General features: G+C 41.2%; 1 protein-coding gene across 2 annotated transcripts in view; it reads left to right on the plus strand.

Moving 5' to 3' along the window:
* Positions 1-26,314, plus strand: part of GABRB2 (gamma-aminobutyric acid type A receptor subunit beta2) — a 246,346-nt gene that overhangs the window by 123,884 nt on the left and 96,148 nt on the right. For both annotated transcript variants that reach the window (XM_045827857.1, XM_045827848.1), the window contains exons 5-6: positions 79-299; positions 25,664-25,746. In XM_045827857.1, the coding sequence (XP_045683813.1) occupies positions 79-299; positions 25,664-25,746 (304 nt within the window). The remainder of the gene's footprint in view (positions 1-78; positions 300-25,663; positions 25,747-26,314) is intronic.

Here is a 26,314-nt window from a genome sequence, read left to right on the forward strand (position 1 = left end):
GCTGCATATATTTTCTTTTCTTATGAATATATAAATGTTTGGGTACAAAATAACCACTGTTTCTTCTCATTTTCATAGGATTATACGTTGACAATGTATTTTCAACAAGCCTGGAGAGACAAGAGGCTGTCATATAATGTGATACCCTTAAACTTAACTCTGGACAACAGAGTAGCAGACCAGCTCTGGGTGCCCGATACCTACTTCCTGAACGACAAGAAGTCGTTTGTGCACGGAGTGACCGTCAAGAACCGGATGATCCGCCTGCATCCCGACGGGACTGTCCTCTACGGCCTCAGGTCTGTCGTGTCCATTTCAAACTTGAACTTTGCCTGAATGACGTAGTTACTGCCTTTCACTGGAGGGGAACCTGTTGTGCTGCCTCCCTCAGCCCTCCTACAGGTGCACCGATGAGCAGCTAGGCCTCCGAGCCTGTAGCCATCGGATGGCTCGGAGGAGCGAGCTCACGCGGGAGCTCAGCCCCAGCTCAGACTCGGGCTTTTTCCTGAGTTATCTCAGCCGATTTCTGGAAGGAGAAGAGATAAACAATACCAAAACAGCTGACGCATGAGGTTGCCTTAGAATGGGAAAGAGTGGTGAATGCCCAGCGCTTGTTTGAATGGGGCAGACATGCTCTTTCATCGGCCGCTCCTCAGCTGCGGGAGGGAGCCCGGGCCGGTCCCCAGACGGCAGGAGGCTGCCCGGGCCCTGCGCCCTCCGCAGAGCAGTCAGTCTCTCATAACCATCTCAGATTTATTGCGAATGAATTTATGCTGCTGAGTGTGCCTGTACGTCAGGGAAGAATGGTGAGGTTCTGCTGTTTGGGTGAAGGAAAATTGTAAAATATGACAGTTTCTTCTTTTGAAGTTTGCTTTGTATTTGAAGAAATAGTTTCTTTAAAAGATGAGGACAAAAAATATCTGACTCTGAAACATTACAACATAAAGAATTCCTCTGCGTTATAGGAGAAGAAACTCTAAATTCCGAAATGTTTAATTGCGTCTGATCTATTCTGTTTTACATAAATATGTAGTTACTTTACCATAATAATGATGATGATAAAAATAGCATTTAGTGAACACTTGTTAGAGGCCAATTAAATACTTTTCATACATTAATATACAGGGTGGGGCAAAAGTAGGTTTACATTGTTTACATGGAAAGCAATACAATAATAAATAAATAATGATAACAAGAATAAATTGTGTTTCGTGAACTCAATTGTAAACCTACCTTTCCCCCACCTTATAGTTAATCCTTGCAACAACTTCATAAGTTAGATACTATTATAATCTTTATTTTCAAATGAAAAAAACTGAGACAGATGCCACTTGCCTGAGATCACAGAGAAAGCAGGATGTGAGGATGAGATTTGAACACTTCCGAGTTCAGAGCCAGAACACTTACCTGATATACTAGGATGCTCTCACGCGAACATTTTTCTTCTCTGGAATATCTCACTTGCATTACCTACTGTACTCAGCATGCTTGATGGCGCATCATCTTAGATCCTTATAAGCCAGTTTCTCTGTCATATTTGTAGAGAAAATGACTTTTGACTGTCAAGGGAAGCAGGGAGGGAGAGAGAGGCATAGAGAGAGAGTGTGTTTGTGTCTTGAGTGAACCACTAAAGGTGAAGAGATGAATTGAAAATTTATTAATGTCCCATTGTAGTTTTTACCTACACTGTAAATAAACTCAGTAGAGGTTGTCAATAAACCATGAATGCACAGATGCAAAGTCAAACGGATGGGAAATCAATGGTCACAATGTCTTTGGAACTGAGAAGGAGAAGAGAGGACCGATATAGATGATCCATATGGATTATTTATATTGTGAGGCCAATACATTGAGATGCACGGGATGTAATAGCTGTAACTCAAACTCACAACAATGGGAGACCATCACTCTCCCATCCCCACTTCCAACACGGGACGCTGACAAAATAGGCAGGTTCCTGAACACACCTGACATGCATAGAACTAAAACGTCAGGACAGAGAAGGCTCTGAATTGTGAGGGTTTTATCAGTTGTATTGTTCATTCTGAGTTTGACATTGACAAGGTTTTTCAGGACATTTATAAATTTTTCATTCCAGTTTTTACTGATAAAGAAAACAGTCTGTTTCATGGCTAAAACTTTAATGCAGACCACATATTTCTTTACGACTCCAGGAGATTCGTTTGTGGTATATGAAAGGAATCCCACTGAAATGGCTATGGTTGATTCAGCTGTACTTGGCCCCTCTTCCTATGTACCCACCTCCCACCGTAGTCACTCTCTGTTGCTGGTAGTCTGGCCAGAAATTGATCTTATGTCTGTGCTCAGCAGTGGCTGCATTGAAACAACACTTAAAATAGTAGTAGTAGTAATATCAGTAGCTAATACTTATTAATGGGCTTAGCATGTACTTGTTACTGTGCTAGAACTTACATGATCTTATTTAATATTAACTTTAACTCCACAGAGTAGGCACTGTTATTATTTTATCCCCCTCACATGAAGAAACTGAGGAACTTGTGTGCAAAGTTTCAGAGTTATGCACAGGAAAGCATGGTGTTGCATTTGAATGAAAAGATACTCTTCATCACCATTCTGCCCTGCTCCTTAGATACTGGCAAGATGGGAGTCAAGTAGTAGAAATCTCCTAAGTGCTCAGAGAGGGGTGGAAAAGGAGATAAAGAAAAGGTAGTTGGAAACAGCTTTCATTAGATCCATAGTTACAGACTTTGTTCTTGACGGATAAAATAAGGCCCCGAAGAACAATGGGAGTCTTCTGTGGGAGATGCAGCGTTAGGTGTCAGGCTCACCTCTGTCCCAGTTTACCGAGGAATAATGTTTGCTACACGGAACTCTGGGGCACAGGCAGGATCGTTGTAGAGAACTTGGTAGTAACCAAGTTCATCAGTCTGAGTTGAAAGGCATGTATGAGGGCCTAGACATAGAAGGCCAAGATAGGAAACGCTTTATTTAAGTATCAAGGCACTGACCACAACATCAGGTAGAACAAGGTCTCTGAGATGAATGTTGGGAATGAATGAATGAGTTCAAGGCAAAGCAAAAGGCTTACACTTCCCTCCTGGTGAGATCCACGAAGATTGATGGGAGTAGGCGGTGGGAGGGGAGGTCATTCAGAGGATCTGAGTAAGCTGCTTTGGAGGGTTTTTCTTCAGAGAAATTTTCAGGTGTTAAAACATAATGAAGATATAGAGAGTAGTATGTAAAATATTAATCGTTGTTGAATCTCACTGTGGATATGTAGGTGTTCATTGTGTTATTCTTCAACTTGTCTCTATGTTTGAAAATTTTCGTGACAAAATTTGGAAAAGAAAAAATGGCATGTTTCAAAATTTTTATGATAAAGTTTGGAAAAGAAGAAATAGTGCATCTTAGAGTCCTAGGAATCTCTGGTTTTATTATACAGGGTCTGGCACAAATAACACCTCTTGTTTTTATTACAAAATCTTTTATTATAAAATTATAAGTATGTAATTCTATAATATATCAACATCATACTCAAGCACACCCTATGAAATTTTAGGTGAAATTTCAAATTAAATCTATATTATTTCACCCATATTATTACCCTACCGACCACACCCAAGCAGGTGTTACTTCTGCCAGACCCTGTACACTGTAGAAAATATCACTGTGGATTAAAAAGTCTGCATTCCAGGGATGACGTTTCTGCTGTCTCTGGGGCAGGGAAGCACCTGTGCATGACACCTACTTTCAGTAGATGTGTCTGATGATGAGGCCATCTCACCTCGCCCATGTGTGGCTCCGTGGGTAGGATCCGTGAACACAGACCGCCAGGCCAGCCCATAACCCAGGAAGCAGTGGTGACAATGTCCTTGTAAGACCGTCCTCCTGCAGGGCTGTGCCCGTGCCTCTGACTGTTGCTGCAGGAGCTGAGCCTAGTCATGCTGATCAATTGTGTTCCAATAGCAAGAGTTCTGAGGCCAGTGCCCAGCTACTCGACAAGCTCACATGTCAGGTACAGTGGCCTTCGGAGTTCAGAAAGTAGACACTGAGATTTAAAAGTATGGAAGCTGTTTTAGATGTTATTGTTGCAAGCTAGGTTTTAACACATTTTGTACTGGTTGGATTTTTGTTTCCCCATCACCAAGAAACCTGTTAGCAGCTTCCTCTCAGTTCTTCGTCGCTCTTCAGGTTCGTAATCATCTCAGAGGTGCTGGGGTCAGAGTTTTAACGCTATGTCGAGAAATACATGAGCATGACCAGGCAATGAACTCGCTTTCTTAACACAATATAATGATAATGGACCTCAGCTTTCAGTTTGGACTTTCATCACTGACTTGTGGTTGAACCTTGAGGGTCTTCTCCAGGATTTAAAGTCCTCATAACCGAGGGGTGCCCAGAAAAACCCAGAATTATCTTCTGGAGTGTGGGCCCCTTGTAGTATAGGCTTCCCCTACTAGGGGAGTGTTCTGGGAGCCCATCTGTATCAGTGCAGCAGCTGGGTTGCTCTAAGAGGCTCCATTTGGCTTCAGAGAATTTTTTTCGAAGACTCAGTGCATTTGCCCGTTTCATGATGGGTGATTTACAGTGCACCTGCCCACACCGTGCTGAGTGTTTAGCAGTTTTTTACCAAAAATGTCGTGCCCCCCATGTCCCACCCTCCCTGTTCACCTGATCTTGTTCTAAGTGACTTTATTTTTCCTCCCAGTGAAAAAAGTCCCCAAAGGGAACCAAAAAATGGCAGAAGCACTAAAAGGCACCAAAATCAAGTTCAAACCCTGTTTTGAGCAGTGGGGAAAAGCCTCGATAGGTGCATTGCATCAGATGGAGCATACTTTAAAGGTGACTGAAGTTTAAACATGTAATTTACATAAATAAACATACAATTTTTATAACATAAATTCTGTTTATTTTGAGTCCTCCCTTGTAAAAAGAGGGAATGCATTAGATACTATCCATTTTTTTACAACCTGGTCATCCTCTGAATCCATGACCAATGAATGTAAAATAACATACAAGCAAACATCAGACTACGGGATGAAATTATGTATTTAGAGTAGCACAGTATATAGTAGATAATAAGTGTTCAATGTTACTATTTTATAAAGAAATGAATGCTGGGGATGTTTGATAAATACGTGGAAGAATGGGACAGGGAAAGCTTTAAATATCAAAGTAGTAGTTTTATATTATAGAATTTTATCCCAGTTACTTTTCTCATGATTCCGTGAAGTAAAACCCTACATTCATTTTCTGGAATGAAAAGAGGTGGAGCGAGCAGGTGAATTGACGAGAATGGGAAAGGTGCAGGCCAGGCGTGTGAAGCGTACTAAAAGGGACCACTAAGCAAAACATGAAGGAAGAGAAAGCAGTGTTGAGGACACAAGCTCATAGTGGAGCCAGCGATCTCCAGAAACTGCTTTTGGCAGCACAAGGTCAAGAGCAAGGAGACAGAAGGCCTGGCTGGAGAACCAGGCGGTCACGGCAGCCTCTGAAAGCTGCCCGGAGCTGTCACCCCATGCCTCGTGTGTAGCATGTGCTCGGGCATTTCTGGGGATCAAACTCTGTGTGCTGTCTCTCAAACCAAGCCCTTCCTTTTATTCTCACCAAGTCTTCTCACTAATCCACTTCCTCAACTGACTTCAAGATCCACTGGTTATAGAATTAATTGGACAAGTTATGAGTAATGCTCTTTTTCCAACTTAAATTTATAGGTGGCAGCTAAACAATAATGAATTTCTTGAATATAGATTCTCACCTTCACTCTTGGCTGGTTGATAGTTCATTTGTACCAATTTGATCATAAAATCAAATACCTCTTTTATGATCCTATTTAGAGATTTCTTTCAGGAGATACAGCAGGAGATGGGGAGGAATATATTCTTGGGAGTATCCCAGCTGTAGATTCGGTGACAAAGGACTTTTCAGTTGACGAGGCTGAAAAATTCCTACTAATTTATAAAGGAAGTGCTTCAAACAGAGTAACTGTATTTTATTTTAAAATAATTTTGACCCAATCAAATGATTTTCAGAATACTTCAAGGAACAATGACCCAAAAAATAGGATTTTTATCAATGAACCCAGCAAAAGTACTAGCAGGTAAAAATTAGGTTTAATCCGGTATTCATATGATATCATGAAGAATGTTACATGCATATAAATCAGGCCATTATTGATTTAAAAAGGAGATATTTATTAGATTTCAAGAAGCTAATGAATAATAACATTGGACAGAGAATCAGGAGACTAGCATTCTATTCTAGTCTTAAAATTAGTGGTTTTACTCATTTAAATGAGTTCTAAATTTTATTCTAGCTACAAAAATCCCATATTCTTATGATTTTGCTAATGTATGGCAGAATATTTTTAGGACTTCCACCTCGTTATGCATACAGCAGCGCTTAGCATGATATTTCAGTGCTTTAGCAATTGCATTCATCTCTTTGAAAAAATTCTCATTAGGAAAGCAAAAACAAAATTCAAGAAAGCCCAAATTATCAACTTTGGCATCTTTTATGAGCATAACAATGTATGTTTTCATTAAAGCTTATCTGAATAATCTGAATCCAAATGGACTGAATATTATTTATGCCAAGTCATTAACATTATATCATAAGCATTTTACGACATTATTTAGAACTCTTCAACAAACACAATTAAAATAAAACTCCTGTTCTATTATAAGGCAATACATATTTAATATTGAAAGTTTAGAAAACCCAGCTGTCATGAATAAGAGTACCCTTCATCCTACCGTACAAAATTAATCACTAACCTGTACCTTGCTTTATACTCTTCCAGATATTTTTCTAGTAAAAAAAAAGCATATAGGTAGTTTTTCATAAAAATTAAATTCTCTTTACACATACTATTGTGTGATATTATTATTTTGTTTTACAATGAATGTATCATGAATATGTTTGCCATGTCCATGCGTCCCCTCTCACCATCAGACTTCAGCATCAGAGGCCATACTTGGGAAGAATTCTTCATTTAATGCAGGTTTTGAGCTAAGGGGTAGTAAGTGGCTGTTGCAGTGCAATGCAGGACTACTATTTGAAATTGCTGTAATATTTTAGTGGCCAACAGGCAAAGCTATTTGTGGCATAATTTATCATCTTAGAGTTGTGCTGTTGTAATTTACTGTCTCATTGGTTAAATGAGCAGCCCAGGAGCTGTACTGCTGTTGAGTTTCTAGGACCTGTCTTATGCCTGGAATGACTTTCTCACTCTTTCAGTAGTAGCTGACCCACCTAAAAATAGCCGTTCGTCATTCGGTGTGAGGGGGGAGCTCTTGACTTCATATGTCTATATGCCTCCCATATGTAACATTAGATCAGAAACATGTCACTTCTGATTAAAGGTTCGCATTGTTAAAGAAAGGTTCAGCAGGAAGCAGAAGGCAATTCAACCACCTCCTGCTATGTATGTTCTGTCATTGGGAAAATGGCGAAGGGTAATGTTAGCCTGTAATGAATTTGGACAGGCAGGGTTTATTAATTTTATCTTCCTCCTTGACTCCTGAAGCTTTACCACAGGATATTAGGCAAGTGAAGAACTGAGGAGCCATTCCACACTGAAGTGTAGTCTATCAAACATTAATGTATCACTTTTTAACTTGTATTTCCTAATTGGTTTAATTCATTTTCATAGAGATTTCGAGTGAATGCATTTTGTCAAGCAGAAAACAGATAATTTATTAAGACTGTCAGTCCTTCTGGCCAGAGTAGGAGACCCTGCTCTCCAGATTTTCTCAGTTCTTCCATGTAGGAAAAACCCCCATCGCGCACCCCCTCTCTGCAGGGAAAAAGGCACATAACACATTTTATAGAAGATGTCCTCTGTAAAGACCTGTCAGCGGGTTTTCAGAGAAAATGTTTGCCCATCATTTTTCCCTGTAATATTACTTAGATTAAAATAAATGCATCTGGAAGGAGTTTCTGACATCTTCAAGTTCATCCCCTCCTGTTTTATAGGAAAAAAGAGCAAGGGTTCAGAGAGTCAAGGGCAAAGGACAAAGTGGACCCCAAACCTCTGATTCCTCATCATGGGCTTGCTCTTGTTGCTGCCAGAGCCATTTGGTGTCTTGGAGTCATCATTGTCTGCTGACATGAGGAAATGTGGCAAATCCAAATAAAAAATAGTAGAATCAGCCCTGGCTGGTGTGGCTCAGTGGATTGAGTGCCAGCCAGTGAACCAAAAGGCCACAGGGTTAATTCCCAGTCAGGGCACATGCCTGAGTTGTGGGCCAGGTCCCCAGTGGGGGGTGTGCGAGAGGTAACCACATATTGATGTTTCTCCCTCTTTTTCCCTCCCTTCCCTTCTCTAAAAATAAATAAATGAAATCTTAAAAAAATAGTAGAATCAGAATTTCACCATTCTCCAAACCTCAGAAATGGAATTGGCATGTGTTTAGCAGCCCTGGGAAATCATTCAGGACTCTTTCTGTTGCCACATTTTGCTTGATCTTTAGAGAAAAACATTTAAAGAGGAAAAGAAAGTCTGCCCACCTTCTTTTTCTTGAAAGTTGCTGACTCATCATATTTCAGTAGCCAGTGCTCCTCCGGTACTGCCAGCTAGACAGGTCTTTCATTGTCCTCAAGTCCATTGCTGTTGAAGCTATCATGGCTGGTGTGAACGCACCAGTGCAGAAAAGGTGAATGATCGGAGACTCCAGGGGAGAAACCAGCAGTACTCCTAGTTAAGATATGGGTCTTCCACTGCAAGCCCAACGAATGCGTACACTGGCTCATTAAAGAGAAGAGGGCTCATTCAAGGAATTGGGCCTTGTCTGCAAAGGGAAGAAGCCTTGAAACCCATTGAGGACACACCATTCACAGGCCTGTGAATGTATCTGTATATACAACGTTGCTCTACCTAGCACGTTCGGAGGTAGTACTGGAATATTCTCAATTTCATTAGGAGTGAACACACAGGATTTTCTGCTGGATTAAAGAAGCTCAATTCTTCATAATCCAGGAAGTAATTACCCAAGTAACTGACGGACTTTGATGTCAAGGACTGACAGACAGCATCCTCTCTTTGAGATTCTTGACTCTAACTGGAGCATCAGTGCTCTCACCCTGGAAGGGAAAGGCGAGAGCACTGAGCCGTTGGCCTGGCCTTTAACTCAGACAGCTGAAAAGTGTCTTTGGCTACCAGACCATGGGGGAAGATCCCAGAATACAGTGAAGAAAATCGTGTTTATTTTCTAGAACAAATAAGACAGATTTCTTCCACTGGGGTGTTTTTCAGCCTTATTCTCCATGGGGAGAAAAGAAGGAGATAAAAAAATTACCCCACCCATGGAAATCACCTCTCCAATTTTTTTGTTAACTTTTGGCAAAAGTTTTAATTACTTAATTTGTTAAATGGATGGTAAGCAAGGATTTCTCGTCCAGCCTTACCTCTTTATTCTGGAGCTGACAAATAAAACAGTCTTCTCTTTGGAAACCAAACCAGTATAATAGGTTACTGACTCAAGTGGCAATCCCCATATGATGAAATGCATGAGCTATTTTACTTCTCAGAAGAAGCTCATTCTCTGCACTCTTATTGACAGAACAAAAGGCAACAAAATGCTCAATGGCCATCAGTCCTTGGAGGAGTATATAATTCCGTGTTGGATCATTCCCACTAGCCATAAAAGAGACAGTAATGAGCACTTTATATTTTTGCCATTGTAACAAGTTGACAACTAAGGAAAACTACTGAAAGCACTAAGATAAAGGCCAGAGCGACTTCAGGCATGGCAATACCGGGAGGCTTCTGTGCAGATTAGACCATTGCACAGGAGGCCACTGGAGCAGTGGGGGAGCTGGGCTAAGATCGTGGGTTTGGAACCTTCCTGCCTTGCTCCAGGGCCTTCTCCATCACTAACTAACCATCTATGCTCCACCCTGCTGAGCCTCTCAGCTCCGTTATCAGTAACATAGGGCTTACCTACCTTGCAGGATTCCTGGGTAGGATGGTGGAGGGAATTAAATGAAGGAACACTTGTAACACATTTAGAAAAGTGCTTTGCACATAGCAAGTTGTAAAGATTAATTGCAGTTATTAAGATGTCTACATGTATCTAACATTGACCTCTCCTGCTGTTTCCCATCATGCTTAGAATGGGGTAATATTTGGTGGTGGTAAATCTATATTATGTATCAATACTGTACTAGGTTGACACAAAGACAAATGAGACATCCAGAAGTGGACGCTCAGAACTTGGAGGTTAATGGGGGAAGAATATGTAATAGAGCAGTGATTTTTGACCAGTGTGCTGCAGGAAGTTTTAAAGCATGCCATACCTGACTGTTTCGTTAGGGGCACTGACCTTTTTCCCTGAGATTGTCAAATTAAAAAAAATAATGACAACAGCCAACATACAACAATAGCTGTCCGGTGTGAAAGAATCAAAATTATACCTTTTGTGTCAGATTGGCAGAAAAATAATATATTTTTTGGTGTGCCACAGAATTTTAGTAATTACTTTATGTGTGCCATGAGGTGAAAAAGGTTGAAAATTGTTGATGTAGAGCGACAGGTCCCTGGAGTTGGGACGGACAGGGTGGTTGGAGGAAGCCATGTAAGGAGACAAAGGTTTGGTCAGAGTCTCGTAGCTTCCACAATGGGTGGCGAGTCCCAACGTTACCACGTGATCGAGGATAACTAAGTAATTAATAAAAATTACTAGCCGTATATGGGTCAATGATGAGAATATGGCTACAGTGCCAATAGATTCTTAGATCAGTTTATCTTTTATCTTGGCTCTGATTTTAAGTCTCTTAGGGCCCAAGACTATATCTTAATAATTTTCTGAAATATATTCTCCAGGGTTTTGCAGGCACCATGCAGAATATAGGCACTCTATGGGTAGATTAATATTGGTCAACTTCTTTCTTGTCACTCAGGTATATTATAATTACAAAGTCATTGACTAAGTTGTGATAAACCTGGAAATGTTAGGTTTTTAAATGTATGTAGTATCCAACTCAAAATTCGTATAATCTCTTTAACAACCAAAAGAGCAGACATTAGCTTATTGCACTGGATTTCTGTCACAGATAGCATGCATTTGGTAATTATTAGTCTATTATATACCTGTCAGAAAAAGACAGCCAAATATGCTTTCAAGTGGGGGTAAGAAGCCAGGGAAGACAAAGAGGCCATCGAGAAAGAAAATACAGAATCAGATGTGTCCCGGCGATACAATACATCTTAATCACTTAAAAATAATCGCCCTAGAAACAATTACTCATTAGCATCATTACAGTGTTATACCACCACGAATGCCTTAACTAATGCGAACTTGGAGCGTGAAAATTATGACCAACATGTAATGTTGCATCTCAGTGCTCTGAGGACAGTCTTTAATGGTTTTGTTCGTAATTACCTGACAAGAATATATTTTTACCTAGAACTTGTTGTCATTAAACATGCCTTTGGAATACTTTCATGTTTGAAGGCTGTATTACAACTCTTTAGTTATTTAATTAGATTAAGCAACTCCTCAAGTTATTGCGTGTTTTGTTAAGCTAAAAGCCATTGCAAACCAAATTAGCAAAGGTGTGCTGAGGCTGCGGAGGATTTAGGCATTTGCTTCAGTTGCTGAGAATGAAAGACAGAGGCTGCGTCAGTGAACCGGAAGGTACAGACAGCCACTGCCACCATCCTCGTGCGTGGTTCACCCCCACCTCCCTCGCCCTGACCGATGAGCCCGTTCTTCACACATCCTCTCCAGAAAGGGAAATCTACCCTCCCGCCCCGGGGAGCCATTTCGTCATTTTACAGCCTTCACTGTCAGCCAAGTCATCTTTCTGTTTAACCTAAATCCTCCTTGTCCTTCATGTCAGAAATGATGACCACCGCGCCCTGTTTGGTCCATAGCCGAAAATGGGAGCAGCCGATCATCACCCCCTGGAGCCCTCTGCGGGCACCGAGGCTGTTACTCAATCTCTCGGTTCGCGCCCTCTCCCCCGGCCAGCACAGCGGAGCTCATCCAGCCATCTATTAGGCAGTACCCTGGGTTTTATACTCAGTAACATTTTGCTGAGTTATGAAGACATTTTGTCATATTTTTTTTCTAGAGAGAGAAACAGAGACAGAGAGAGGGAGAGAGACAGACAGACAGACCGGGATGGGAAGCTGGGGAAATATTCACAACGCAGCCGTTCTTTAACTTCATTGTCCGCCCTCTTACTCTTCCAACCCCGATCCCATCTCCCCGCTCGGGTAAATGAAGTTTCTCCTATACAAGCAGTGGTACACACCCTCTGCTTTCCGACTCTTCTGTGACCAATTTTCTCATTTCACCCAGGAATCAGGTACATACACCAATTTGTGATGTGCCCTAATGATATCTTAGTGACCTCTATTTTGTTTTGTGTTTCAGTGAATTTATTGGGGGCAATGTTGGTTAATAAAATTATGTAGGTTTCAGGTGTACAACTGTGTAACACATCATCTGTATATTGCACTGTATATTGTACTGTGTGTTCACCACCCCGAGTCAGGTCTCCTTCCGTCCTGGAGAGCATTGTGCTCAGTGAAATAAGCCAGTCAGAGAAAGATAAGCACCATATGATTTCACTCATATGTGGAATCTAGTGAACAAAATAAACAAACAAAATAGAAATAGGCTCACAGACACAGAGAACAGGCTGCCAGCTGTCAGAGGGGAGGGGAGAAGGGGAAGGGATTATGAGAATAAAACAGACTCATAGACACAGACAACAGTATGGCGATTACCCGAGGGAAGCAGAGTTACTTTAAATTGGCTGTCATTTGCTGTGTGTCTGTGATCTTTCTGTGAGCCTTTTCTGTTGTTGTTGTTGTTTTGAAAAATGTATTTAAAATGAGCCCCAAGTGTTTATTATTATAATTCATTTTATCCTGCTTTAATCTTTTATTTAGTCAACTAAGCTTCTTTCTCAGTCTCATCATTCAGGTCCGAGGTGATTTTTTTTTCTTTTCCTCTTGTGTTTTCCAATAACCCCATCAAAGATGTGCTTTTGGGGGGACCTTTCAAATACATTTCTTTCCTAACTTAGCTTGTAATTTTTTTTGTTTTCATCAGACTTCAGTTTTCAGGAGCTCTCTGAATTTCAGTTTTTAGTTGCTCTGACCTGCGTGTGTGCCCCCAACTCATTTCAGAGCCCCATCCTAAGTAGCTAAAGCCTCTGCAGAAATGACTTAGTTTCTAAGAGTCAGAACAAAGTTAGTATTATTGGTTTTTTTCCCTGAGATTCTCAAGATTATGCTTCCATAGGATTCTGTATAAATAGTTGTCCGGAGTTCAGAAGGACCTTTTGCATTATAACAGCTCTTCTTGACTTCTTTATATGTTGGCTCAAGGTCACCAAGCAAGAGGCAAAATCAAGACCTGAGCCTGGGATGGCTGGTCTCCAAAACCTCTGTTCTTGACCCGAGTGAGTGCGTGTATGAGACTTACATTAGTTCACCAAACGCCGTGCTGCCCACTGCTCACTATTACACGTCTCATACGGGTGGAGACTCTTGTGTTGCAGTACATGCTCTTTTTGTCCTCTTTGCTCATTTCCCCCGAGAAACCCCTGAAAGTAAAACTGCTGGCCAATATATGAAAAGTTCTCATATCCAAATCACCCTTTATGAAGGTTGAAACAATTTAATATCCTTACCAGCAATTATGAAAGACCAGATTATTCATATTCTCATCAACTGTTGCATTTGAGAAAAAAAGAGCAATTTGATAGCCAAAATGGAAATGATAGGCCATCGTTCCCATGAAAAGTGTCACACAATTTCAGATGGATTTAAGAGTCACTGTTATCAAACAAGGAGCCAAAGGGTGATATACTATTACCCGAAAGGAACCCCCCAGGTTCGTTATGTCCACTGCCAGAGGAAAGATCTCTCTCAATACCAGAGATTCATGAAAAGGAAAGGAAATGTTTATTTAATGCTGTACAGACTTAAAGTAGTGACCTAATGTTTTCATCAAAACCCCAAAGTCCCTTAAAACACTCACAAACACACACACAGTCCTTCCTTCCCCCCTTTGCCCAGTCTGGGGTACCACATCTCAGGAAAGGAAATAGAAGTCCACGGCTCAGGCAGCCCCCAGTTCTTCCCAGTAATCTGTCTCGGCTGGTAGGCCTCCCTCAGTTCCCAGCACCATCAGCTGCGTCGCTGGGATCTCTGCTAAAGCTGTGGGGGGTCCCCACTGGCAAAGCCACGAGGTTCTTTCTCCACTGCCCCAGCCACGTGGTCCTCTCTGCACAATGGCTGCAGGAGTCTCCACTCTGCCAAAACTGTGTGGCAGATGTCTGCCAAAGCCGAGTGATGGTTCTCTGCTAAAGCCGTGTGGTTCTCCCCTCAATGGCTGCCGCGTCTCAGTTTAAATCCCTGCACCAATCTTCCGCTGCAGCCCCATTTCCGACTCCTCCCACAATCAGTTACACCTGCCCGCACTCTCATAGCCTTCCAGCTTTACTGGGCTGCCATAGTGAGTCTGGGCAGGCGTGGCCCCACGTCATGGAGCCAATCTTCTCCAAGCTCCCACTCAGGTGCTGTAACTCTGGGGACCTGCCCTCCAGTTACATCTTGGTGGGGAAGTCACTCCCTTCTCCCTGGCTCAGAGCATGGCCACAGCTATTTAACATATCTATGCAACCAGTTAAAGGTTATAGATATGTTAAATGACCACACCAGAGGTTAGCTGCAAAGCTGTTGCTATGCAAAACAGCTCTCAATGGCCCTGCTCCATGTGTCCCTTCCCCCAACTCACACCTGTTGTGGGGGGGAGGTGAGGACATCCTAATATTTCCTGAACACCCTGAATTCTGGGCCGCATTCCAAATCCCTATTTGCTCCTCCCCCCCTTGGCTGCACCCTGTTACATCACTATAAAATTGGAAAGTATGAAACAGGTAGAAATATAGTGGAATCTTGATCTCATCTCAGGTCAGAGGATTGTCTAGACGTAAAGCAGCTTAAGATACAAAAATGTAAATGATTGATAACTTTGATGACAGCAAAATAACATCGAAAACTCTAATGAATCACTAAGTAAAAGAGAAACAGTCCCCAGACAAAAAACTGCAAAGTACATTTACAGTGAAAGAAACTGAAACTTCTGTTAAGTGTAAAAAGACTCTCTGGGAATCATAGCTTTCCAAAGATGGAACATGTTCCTTTCAGACAGAGCTCCAAGCCAGTGGAGAGATCCAAGGTAGAACAGTAATTGTTGAGATCTTATGGAAGGAATTCAGTCCTCAAAAAGATATTTGTGTATATAGTTATAATCACCTTTTCCATCTTAAGAATAATCAAATGATGACATATCTGCCAATATTTTAATGACATAATAAATTTATTGAAGTACCTACATTTGACATAGCATGCTGACCAAATTTTCTACCCATGAAATGAAATCCTGTGTATTATCAAATGTTTTCATCTATGAACAAATGTTACTGCCAAGAGAAGAAGTCAGTAGCAATGACTAGTTCTGGAGGAGACTAGAGCAGATAGGGAGAATTATCTTAACTTTTATCACAGAGAAAAGTGATATACATTCATCATATAAAGAGTGAAATTACAGCAAATAAAAACCAATTATATTTCCACTTCTTATTTCGGTGTACTTTTAATCATTTATCTATGTACTCAATATGCCTTTAATAAATGTGAAATTATATTGCCCTCCTTTCTAATATGCTATTTTATCTGCAAAAAAATCGAGAACATTTTCCTATGTCCTCACTCTTTCGGAAGCGTTTTCTTATTGCATCATGTCACTAAGTCAAAGTGCATTTGACTGTCCCTATATGTGATATATAGAGTTTTCAAATTTTCCAGTTTAAAGTTGCATACTTGTACATAGTTTTGTGGGGGTTTATTCACATTAAAATTTTTCTTGAAGTAAAATTTTAGAAACAAAGATTAGCACATTTGGTAGGCTTTGATTAATGTTGCCAAATTACCATCTAGAAAGTTTGTACCAATTCAAAATTCTAACAGCAGCATGTGTGAAAGGGTCTATTTCCCTGCAAAATCTGTAGCACTGAATATTATAACTTCTTTAAATTTTTGCTGAATAGATTAGCGGTAACCATTATAGCTTTTCTTGTATTTTCAATATAAATTTGTAGTTTCTGATTGGGGTAAGCATTTTCTCACATATTTGGTACCTATTTTATGTAAAAACTTAACTCTTGAGTAGTAAAAATACCATTGTTGACCTTAAACAACTAGAAAGCCAGCTAGTTAGTTCTCCGGCAAAATGGGTTTATTTGGGAACAACAAAGAATCGCAATTCGGTACCTGAAGTCTTAACAGTGAACCACTCACTAGTCCCAAGAACAGAGGAGACAAAGGTTTTTTTATGGTGGAAAAGGAGAGTTCATGGGCCTTTTGTGAACAAAAAGCCCATTGGAGGACACTGGGAGTTCAAGTGCAGTTGTCTTTTCCTTGGCTGACTTGTAAAAGTCATTCATCAGCTGTGTGGTTGCCAGGCAAGAAGACCCTCCCTCTTCCCGCTGGAGCAGTGGAATTGAGAACCAGGTTGATGCTGGAGACGGAAAACACAGCTCTTCCTGTTTGGAGTAATTGATTATGAGTTTTAGGGTGTGAGAGCTCTCCTTCAGGCCCTCTCAACCCCAACTTTTTAATTGGATTCTGCCTATTCATCTCCATACCATTTAGGTGGAAATCTTCTGCCATTAGAGATCAGAGTAGCAGAAAGGACTGAGACAGCACCTTTGTGCATTTTGTTGGTGTCAGAAGTACAAGGCGAGTAGTCAGCATGCAACCGGTGGCAGCTCTGTGTGCTTTATTTTTCATGTTTAGAAAATAACAGCAGCAGTAACAACAGGCAGACCTATTTTACTTTCCTGGCCGAGGCCGTCACAACAGCACCGTGTACCCAGGCGAAGTGTGTGGGTGGGCGTGTTGGAGGCTGGGTCCATGATTCCCACTCAACTTCCAGCAGGTGCTCAGCCTCAAGGGAGAAAACGTTAATCGGGCCTCAGTTTTCCTGAGACATCTGGTGCCAGCTGCTCAAGGAAGGGGTGTGTGTGTGTGTGTCTCATGGTGTGTGGGTAGTGCTGGTGGTGGTTGTAGTGTATGTTTCTGTGTGTGGTGGTGGTTGTATGGGGTGGCGGTTGCAGTGTGTGTGTGTGTGTATGGCTGTGGTGTGTGTTGTGTGGGTGGTGGTGGTAGTGGGTGATGGTTGTTGGTGGGGTGTGCTGGGGGCACAGAGGTGGCGTGAAGGCTGCTCTGATAGCCATACTCCCACCAGGAATTTCATGCCGTTGCACTGACATTCTGCATCAGCATCTCCCTTTGTCCAAGTCTACTTCTTCTCCCTTTTTTCTGCAAGTGATGACCCCTAATGAGCATCCTTTAGGGTCTACTTCTGGAAAACCGAACTTACGATAGGCCCTGAGTCCAGTGGGGACTTAGAAAATAACAAACGAATAACGAAACGAAAATAATAAACGAATGTGTACTCAGGGTAATTTCAAACAGTGACAAGTGTGATGAAGGAAGTAAAACTCATGAGACAGTGGCCAGGAGAGGAGGAGCTAAGGTGGGGGAGAGGCCTTCTCAGGTGGGCGGTGACGTCCTGAGACGGGACCCACGTGAAAGAGGCAGTTTATTGAAGGTGGAGGGGCCTTCATCCCTCATCCCTACATTCCCGAGAAAAGGTCACAGGAATGAAATGCTTCTAATTTTTTCGACAGCCACACTAGAAAAACCTCAGATTTTAAATACATTTCTATAATATAGTCCACCAGTCAGGGGCCCAACAGGAAACAGATGGCGTATTGAAAACAGGATAATTTGAGAAGAATGTAATAAAAAGGCAATTTACAAAGTGACAGAACAGCACCCTGTTTCCCCTCCCAGAGATGAGATTAGAGGTTGCCGTCCGCTCCCTGGTACCCCGACTTGCAGGAGCAGAGAAGGGAATGGTCAGGGGAACCTGGACGCCAGTTACGCAGAGGAGGAGCCTGGGGAACAGTTCCCAGTCTCACTGTCCTTCTGCCGCCAAACCGCTGACCCTATTGGCCAAGTCAAAGCCAAGGCCAGAGAACCAGGGAGGCGATTTTTGAAGCCCCTGCAGTCTAGTCTGTAGGGCTACGGAGCTTGGTGGTTAAGGGTGGAGCTGGAGAGGTAAAGGAAGGCCCCCTGCATGTGTTTCAAAATATATTTTTCAATTGTATTTTAAAATAATACTGGCTGAGACTTGGGAGAAATGACAGCAGACCCATCTCGGGTTATAACCTCAGTCTGTCATTGGCTAGCTTTAAATCAACATCTGTAAGCCACTTTTTAAAATTTGTTTAAAAAAATTACACATGGTTGGAATAAAACTGATGAATTTATTCAGAAGTGGTATGACTCCAATGTTCACAAATTAAAATAAAGTATTTTAAAATATTTTAAGGAATGCAGCAAAAAAAAATCTGGCACAATATTGTTTTTAATCATGCACACAAAAAAGCATTGTTGAAATAATCAGAATTTCATCTCTAGATCTCTCTAGTCAGTAGGTGACTCTGGTTCAATAAAATCTCATAATGACCCGAAGTCAGATTTCACTTGTTAAGTTATGAGCAAAAATATAGAATGATTACTTTTTTTCTCATGGATTCAGACTTCCTTCAATACATAACTTAGAGAAAAGAGAAGATAGTCTCATTCCTGAGGTAAGCACAGAATTTGTAGATGGGAACATTGGGAATATAACATGGGAAATTTTGGTGTTGAACAAGGGACTGACTGGAGAAGAATAATAAAGACGAAGATTAGTATGGCCATATCTAATAATGTTTTTGCTTGAGTAGGATTTCTATGCCCACAAAGTGAGATTCTGTCGGATGCTGCTATTTGGATTCCACAAGCACATTGTTTAAGGGAATGTCTTTCGTAACCCTACCTGCATTTGTAGCGGAAGCCAGTCTAGCCCTTTAATGGCCACGGTACCTTCACAGATGAGAAGATTCCAAAAAAGCAGAGTCACTGAAGGCCAAACAGCTGCAGGAGAGTACAAATAGCTCTCATCTGAAACCCACGATTTATCAAAGGGGAACATGATTGCTAGCGATCATACTTTTTTTCAGTGATTACAAAGTTGAGCATAGTAGTGCATGTGACACAGTGGGAGGACTTGTGAAGAGCTTTTACAAACAATTACGCGTGAGTGTCGGAGATTTTAATTTAAGCAGAAGGCCTCCGCGGAGGTCGCGCTAGAGCACAGGCTGGGAGGAACACGGCTGCGGGAGCCCTTGCACCAGGGGAGAATATTGAGTGGGGCTCCTCGGGGAGAGGCCTGTGTTTGCTCATCTGGGGTGGGCTCATCTACATAATTGACTAAAACAGAATGAACAGCTGTGAAATACAGCATTTGGATGTGTGGGTAAAACAAAATTACAAAATATGCAGGGTCATAGAACATGTAATGTATTTTCATAGGATTACAGAATCCCCAGGCTCACTTGGGATCAAGGAAATTGGTCCGTCCTCTAGAGATGCTAAATTACTCTATCTAGGTCAAGTAGCTAGTTAGTTGTAGCGTACTAGTTAAGTATGATATGGACTCAAGTCAGGTAATCCTAGATTCAAATCTCAACTCTACCGCTCACTCGGGGACTCGAGAAAAATCACTCCACCTTTTGGTGCCTCAGTCTTCTCAGCTGTAAAATATAAATAGTCAGTTTCTGCCCTGGCTGGCGTAGCTCAGTGGATTGAGTGTGGGCTGGGAACCAAAGTGTTGCAGGTTCGATTCCCAGTCGGTACATGCCTGGGATGCAGGCCACGACCCCCGGCAACCTCACATTGATGTTTCTCTCTCTCTCTCTCTCTCTCTCCCTCCCTCCCTTCCCTCTCTAAAAATAAATAAATAAAATCTTTAAAAAATATATATAAATAGTCATGGAACTTAACATGAGAATATTAATAGGACATTCCCCATATTAAGTAAGATGATACCTTTCAGTAACATTAGATAGTGTCTAGAACTTAGTATATGATTAATTAACATGAGGTATGTTATTATTAGCAAGACTGCCAGAGTTGAAATCACCTAACTTTTATAGCAATGTTCTACCCACTCTAGAAAAAGCAAGAGCATATTACAAAAGGGACGTATGTGAGAAATGTGCTTCCTAATTAAAAATGATTGTGAGACACAGAATAGTGTTAGTCTTCTTGAGTTATAAAAACTAAAATACTTTAAGTACCTTTGGGAAAAGTGACTCAGATGTGCTCCTTAGAAGTTTTCAGAAGTTCAGTTTGTGCTGGAATGCTTAAACTCAGCATTCGTATCTTTTTCCTCCTAGCTGACATTTTTCTTTTTCCTCCTAGCTGACATTTTTAATTACTCTGTTTTACAGCTAGCAAAATTATATACATAAATACATTTTGTGATAATTGACCTTTTTAACATCCTAATTTTCTCTAGTAATGATGTCTCCTAATGCTACAGGATTTCTTCATCCTTTGTAATTAGAATAAGTTGTACTTTTAAATAAATGTACACTTTGAACAGAGTAAAACCATGATGTGAATTAGAACAATATGTTTTGAGTATAGTTGCAGATAAGACATCTGATGGTCTTAGAAAACGTAGGAATGTTCTTTGGAGTAAAGAGGGTTATCTACATAAAGAAATCAAGCAAAGCAGACTTTCGTGATTACTTTCTGATAATCTCTGGTTGAAATTTTAACAAGTTCCTCCCATGTGAAGACCCATGTTGAACCACGTAGTCTGGTTCCGGAAGTTCCTGCTGAGGAATCTGCAGGAAAGGCCTGAAACGGGTCGTGTTGATTATGAATCTGAGCCCGTTGGCAGAGGAACAAAGGCATCCGCCATTACTTATTAACTGTCTCCGGCCTCGTTCCAGCGTGGGATGTTGTGGCAGCATCATCAAACCTCAGATAATGCCATGGCTTCGGTACAAAAGGCTGTCGTAGCTGTTGTATGTTTAATTTGATAGATGCCCTTAAGTGACTGTGTCAGTATTTTATAGCACAAGTCATTTTCAGACCAGTGGCTATGGAATGAAGAGTTTATTCAAAGATCTCTTAGCCCAGGCAAAATGCTGGCATTTTGCAAAAGCGACTTTTATCATGCAGTAGTGCTCAGCACCAGAGAAGACACATTTCCACCCCTAACTATGGAGGGTTTGCCACAGATAAATGAGGTACACTCGGGAGACATCACTGAGTGTTTCCTTTGGTTGGAGACAGAACTATCTCCATGTGTTTCACAGTGGCCTCGAAACTTGATCAGGATGCCTGTACAATGGGTTTCATACTGGGCTCACTTTAAAGACTCCTGGTAGTGGCATTGAGTAGTTGGAGTTCCTTTACAGAATCAGGATTCAGAAAGGGGTGTTCATGAAAAGCCCATTAAGTATTTTTGTTGTTCTGACTTATTCCTGGAGAAACTCAACCCTGTTATAAATCAGAAAGTCTGAAAGAATCGATTTTTATGTTCCTCACTGGGATTTTCTGAATAAGATTCCAGGTAGCTTCTTGTATAAAGATGATTTTGACTTTCAAATTTATATGAGAATTTTAAAAAGACAAATCAGGCACTTCGTATAGAGATTTTTTTCCATTTGAGGATGCTTATGGCCATGACTTTCTTTGTGTTATTATTATTAATTATTTTAATCTTGGGTTAGTGACACATGCCAGGCACCTGGCAAAGTATTGAAGATAACACAAAAACAGTTGTGATTCCTGCTCTCACAAAATACCCGGAAAAGATGCAGTTTTCTTATGCATATAACAAACAGGTGCATGCATGTCTATATTTTGTCTTCAAATCTCTTAAATTGAACTCCCATACACATGTGCCTTATTTTGCATATATATGTGTTTGAAAGCTATTTATATCATATTTGATAGTCTGGTTTGCTTATAAGCCTGTGATTATTCTACATTTCTTCATGTGTACAAGAAGCACATGCAGATAATACCAAGGAACCACTGGTCAAATGAGTTACCACCACTGGGTCTGCTCATTAGCACGTAGTAATAATAAAAGTTACAGAACATTTTGTGAATTACAGATGTCTTTCTAAATTCATCATTTCATACAAATTATCATGGCAAGTATTTAATTCAATTTTTTCTGGGTAACCAAGTGTCGGAGACTGTAAGTTACTTGTCCCAGGTCACTAATCCCAGTGTGTATGATCAAAATTTCTAATGGATTATTTTGGCTACAGAGTTTCTGCTTGTAGCCAAAAGGAGAGAGAAATGCGCCATAAACATTGACTAGAAAACATTTGTGTATTTTATAGCCGTATGAACTATATTACTGCATTAAAAATGTAAAACGCTGGTGTAAGTATGAATGTTGTTGATGTGAGAAAAACACTCTCTTTTACTTTATTTTTAAAACATGAGTAGAAACTCGTTGCTGCTGTGATATCATTAGTCAATTTATTTTTCTTGCTCATGACACCAGTTCACAGATGTTACTTGCCATGAATATGTATCAGCAGAAAGTGTGAACCACAGCCTAGAGTAGCGGTTGCAAACTTGAGTGCATTTATGGAGCCAGACGTCTGCTTATGGCTCTCTTCTTTTATTGGATGTGCGCCCTTGTACCTTCCGTGTCCTCTGTGACGGTTCTATCAGATGATGGTAATTTTCTCCAGTTTCTCAAGACAGGAATTATTTCTGCTGTTTTACATTAACAGGATGGGTGTTCGGTATGTTTGTAATGGGCCTAATTTCATTTCCTTTGGAAATTTCTCTTTTGCATAATACAAGTTCGTATACGTTCACGGCAATTCAAGCTGTATCAAGTCAAAAAAATATCTGTGAACCAGCGTGAAATTCACCTAAGTGTTACATAACCAAAAAAATTGCCATTTTTAACCCTGAAAACATATGGAAAGCTGCTTGTTAATTTTTGGAGAATTTAAGAATTTGAAAGCTCCTGTTGAAAGCAGAAGCAATCAGATTGATAATAAGATAAACTCTGGTACTATTTATATAATGTTCATTAAATAGATTAAAATTTATTTACTGTTAAAAATATAAAAAGAATCACTAAAACCTGAGACACATGATCATTTTAAGTTAAAAAGAAGAGAAATCATGCAATAAAATTAATCTCCAAATAGAAGATTTATAATGAGAAGTAGTACTTTAAAAAAATAAGGAAGATACTTCAGATGGCAATAATTACTTAAAGGAAATAAACAGACAAGACGGAGCATTAGTCATGGCAACCACTTTGGGGGGCCGCTGGGGCAGGGCCCCTCAGAGGGGGGATTTGGAGCGGAAGGACAAGAAGAGTGGCCGTGAGGACCAGAGGGACACGTGTGCCGGGCAGCAGGGACACACGCAGAGGCTGGAGGACAGTGAGGGAGGCCCTGACATAAGAAAACATTGGATTGGAAGGATCACATTATTTAGGGCACCGTAGGCCATAGCCGGGACTCTGGATTTTATTGGAAGAGACACTGCATTTTGTGAGCAGAGGAGTGGTAAAATTTGACCTGTGTTTTTAAAAGCACTCTGACTGCCGTGTAGATATGGATAGCAGGGCGGCAATTGGAGAGGCTGGGGACCAAGCTCCTGAGGATCACAGAGGCAAGGTCACAGGGCCGTAGACCCCGAGGGAGGCAGAGCAGCCAGCAGATCTCAGTGCAGGAAAGGAAGGAATCAAGGGTGAATGTTGGCCCTAGAATACTCACTTGTTACTAAAAAGGAAAACAAAATGTAACGGAGCACAAATGCTAATGCAGTAGTAATCAGACTAAAGAAGCACAGACTGCCCATATTAAGTTAATCACTCACAGTAGGTCCCCCTATCTGTGGCGGGTATGTTCCAAGACTCCCACTGGATGCTGAAACCACAGACGGTACCAAACCATATATACACTGTTTTTGTCCTGTAAATATATACCTTTCTGCTTAAAGAAAGCACTTTTTGGCTTCTCGTGGGCACCTCAGAATTGCCAGCATCACTACTTTGTACTTTGGGGCCATGGTGAAGTAAAGTGAGGGTGACTTGAGCACAAGCACTGTGATACCTTGACGGCCAGTCTCACAACCAAATGGCACGACTGAGCGAGTCATGGGCAGGGAGAGTCTACAGTGTGAATACGCCGGACAAAGGAAGATTCACGTCCCAGGCAGGATGGAGTGGGGCAGTGGCAGGATCTCATTCCACTGAGAAAAAGCACATTATTTAAAACATATGAATACTTTATTTCTGGGATTTTCCATTTAATTTTCAGAGCACAGGTGAATGCGGGTAAATTAAACCACAGAAAAGTGAAACCATAGATAAGGGGGCACTACAGTATTTTCATCCTCCTGCCGACGACTGGGAGCATCGCTCCTAACCAAGGAATGCCATGGATTCAGTCCGCCTGGTCTGCTTGCCTTGTGTCCGAGGCCTTGGAGGAAAAAGCCTAGCTGTGGACCATCTCCCCCTGCATCTTACTTCCCTGTTTCCAAAACACAGCGTCGTGCCCCTCAGAGTGGAGTCAGCCAGAGTTGGTGAGGCTCAGCATCGACGTCCACTCTTAGTTGTCTTCAGTAGATGCAGATTTTTAAAGGACCTATTACATGTCATTTCTCTGTTATGTAAATTATTATATCAATTCTTATTCTTGATGTGAGTCAAAATCAGTGAGGAGAGTTAGAATTCATACATGTGTCTGATGTGTCCCCTTTTTTAAAAATTTTATTTATTGACCTGAGAGAGGAAGAGAAACATTGACTTACTGTTCCACTTAGTTATGCATTCACTGGTTGCTTTTTGTATGTGCCCTGAGTGGGGATCGAACCCACAACCTTGGCATTATTGGAACAACACTCCAACTGAGCTGCCCGACCAGGATCCCTGGGTCTTTTGTGCTCTAAAACTTGTGTGTTTTTTTCATGACTTTATGCCTCCTCATTGTTTAGAAAACAGATAGTAAATCATTTAGCACAGTATGTTTTTTGGCTCCTTCTTTGGAGAGACTAGTGAAAAATGATGACAGAAAAATATAAAGACATTAAAGTCATGTATTCACTTCTCTCTGATAAAATTATACAAGGACCAACTTTTTAAAATAAATAACTTCAGCAGCCCATAGGAGAAAGCTCTCTAACAGGTGATAAGACCATCAGATTACTCAGGACAGAGCAAGTCAGAAGATGGATGAAAGGCTGACCGTGTGTCGTATTAAGGCACTTGCGAAGTGCTATACTATGCAGAGGAAGGTCAAAATGATGGATCAAAGCCAAAACTGATGGAAGATTAGATTTTAGGGTCTTGAAAAAAGGAGAAAATATGTGAATGGAAGAGGAATATGTATGTTGATATTCGTAATCACCTGTGATGCTTATAAAATAAGAGTCCTGAACCTGTCTCACCCCACCTTCCAAACGGAGGATGGGCACTGCCTGTCTATCAAATACTCCAAGATGATTATGGTACCAGTAGGTAATGGACTACATGCTGGGAAAACACTGACATGGTCCAGTCTCTTTTTTAAAAAATCCGCACGAGGCTCATAAGGTAAAATAGTTTTCCAAAGTCTGCTGTGCTCTTTTTCATTAGAGTGTTAGCCAAATCAGTCTCCTCGAGGCCCAGTCCTGTCCTCTCTGATACTTGGATTTCGTTTTCGCAGCTCCAGCCATGGACCAGCTAACAGCACGTATCTGTTACTTCTCTTGTAGAATCACCACCACAGCTGCCTGCATGATGGACCTGAGGCGGTACCCACTGGATGAACAAAACTGCACCTTGGAAATTGAGAGCTGTAAGTTTTCCTGGGCATCCAGGTAGACTGAACTTTGCTTTAAGGTTCTCTAGACCACGGGTCCTACAAAGGTTCTGCTGGCACTAAATTTGACAGAGGGAGGCTCCCTGGTACTTTGCCTCCATGATGCTGCCAATCCTCTTAGTCTCATCCCTAAATCCCTGGGAGAGATGTGAAGGGGGAAGGTGATCTAGCAATAAAAGGAAGATGGTAAGAGTCTAGAGGAAAACCAAGAGCTATTTCAGCCATTAAAGTACAGTATTGGTGCCAACAGCTACAGCAGGCTTCGGAGAGTGGGTGAAGGTATCTTAATCATTTTTGCCTTTCATAAGCATTAGCAGTTTTCAATTGCAAATAAGTGTGGCCTTCTGGATTAGCCGAAACCTCATAGAATGTGGATTGGTGGAATTTTTTTTTTTACTTCCTGGGACTATTTTCAGTGTTGAAATTTATTTTATATTCTTGCTGAAGGCCATCTGATGAGCAAGATTGGTGTACACGTGTGTTTATCCTCTTTGCTGCAGTGACCTGTTTTGCAGTATCATTACATTTCTAGGGCATAGTTTGT

Source organism: Phyllostomus hastatus, unplaced genomic scaffold (assembly GCF_019186645.2).
Source record: "Phyllostomus hastatus isolate PE091 unplaced genomic scaffold, TTU_PhHast_1.1 phas_contig_150, whole genome shotgun sequence".
Lineage (NCBI taxonomy): Eukaryota > Metazoa > Chordata > Mammalia > Chiroptera > Phyllostomidae > Phyllostomus > Phyllostomus hastatus.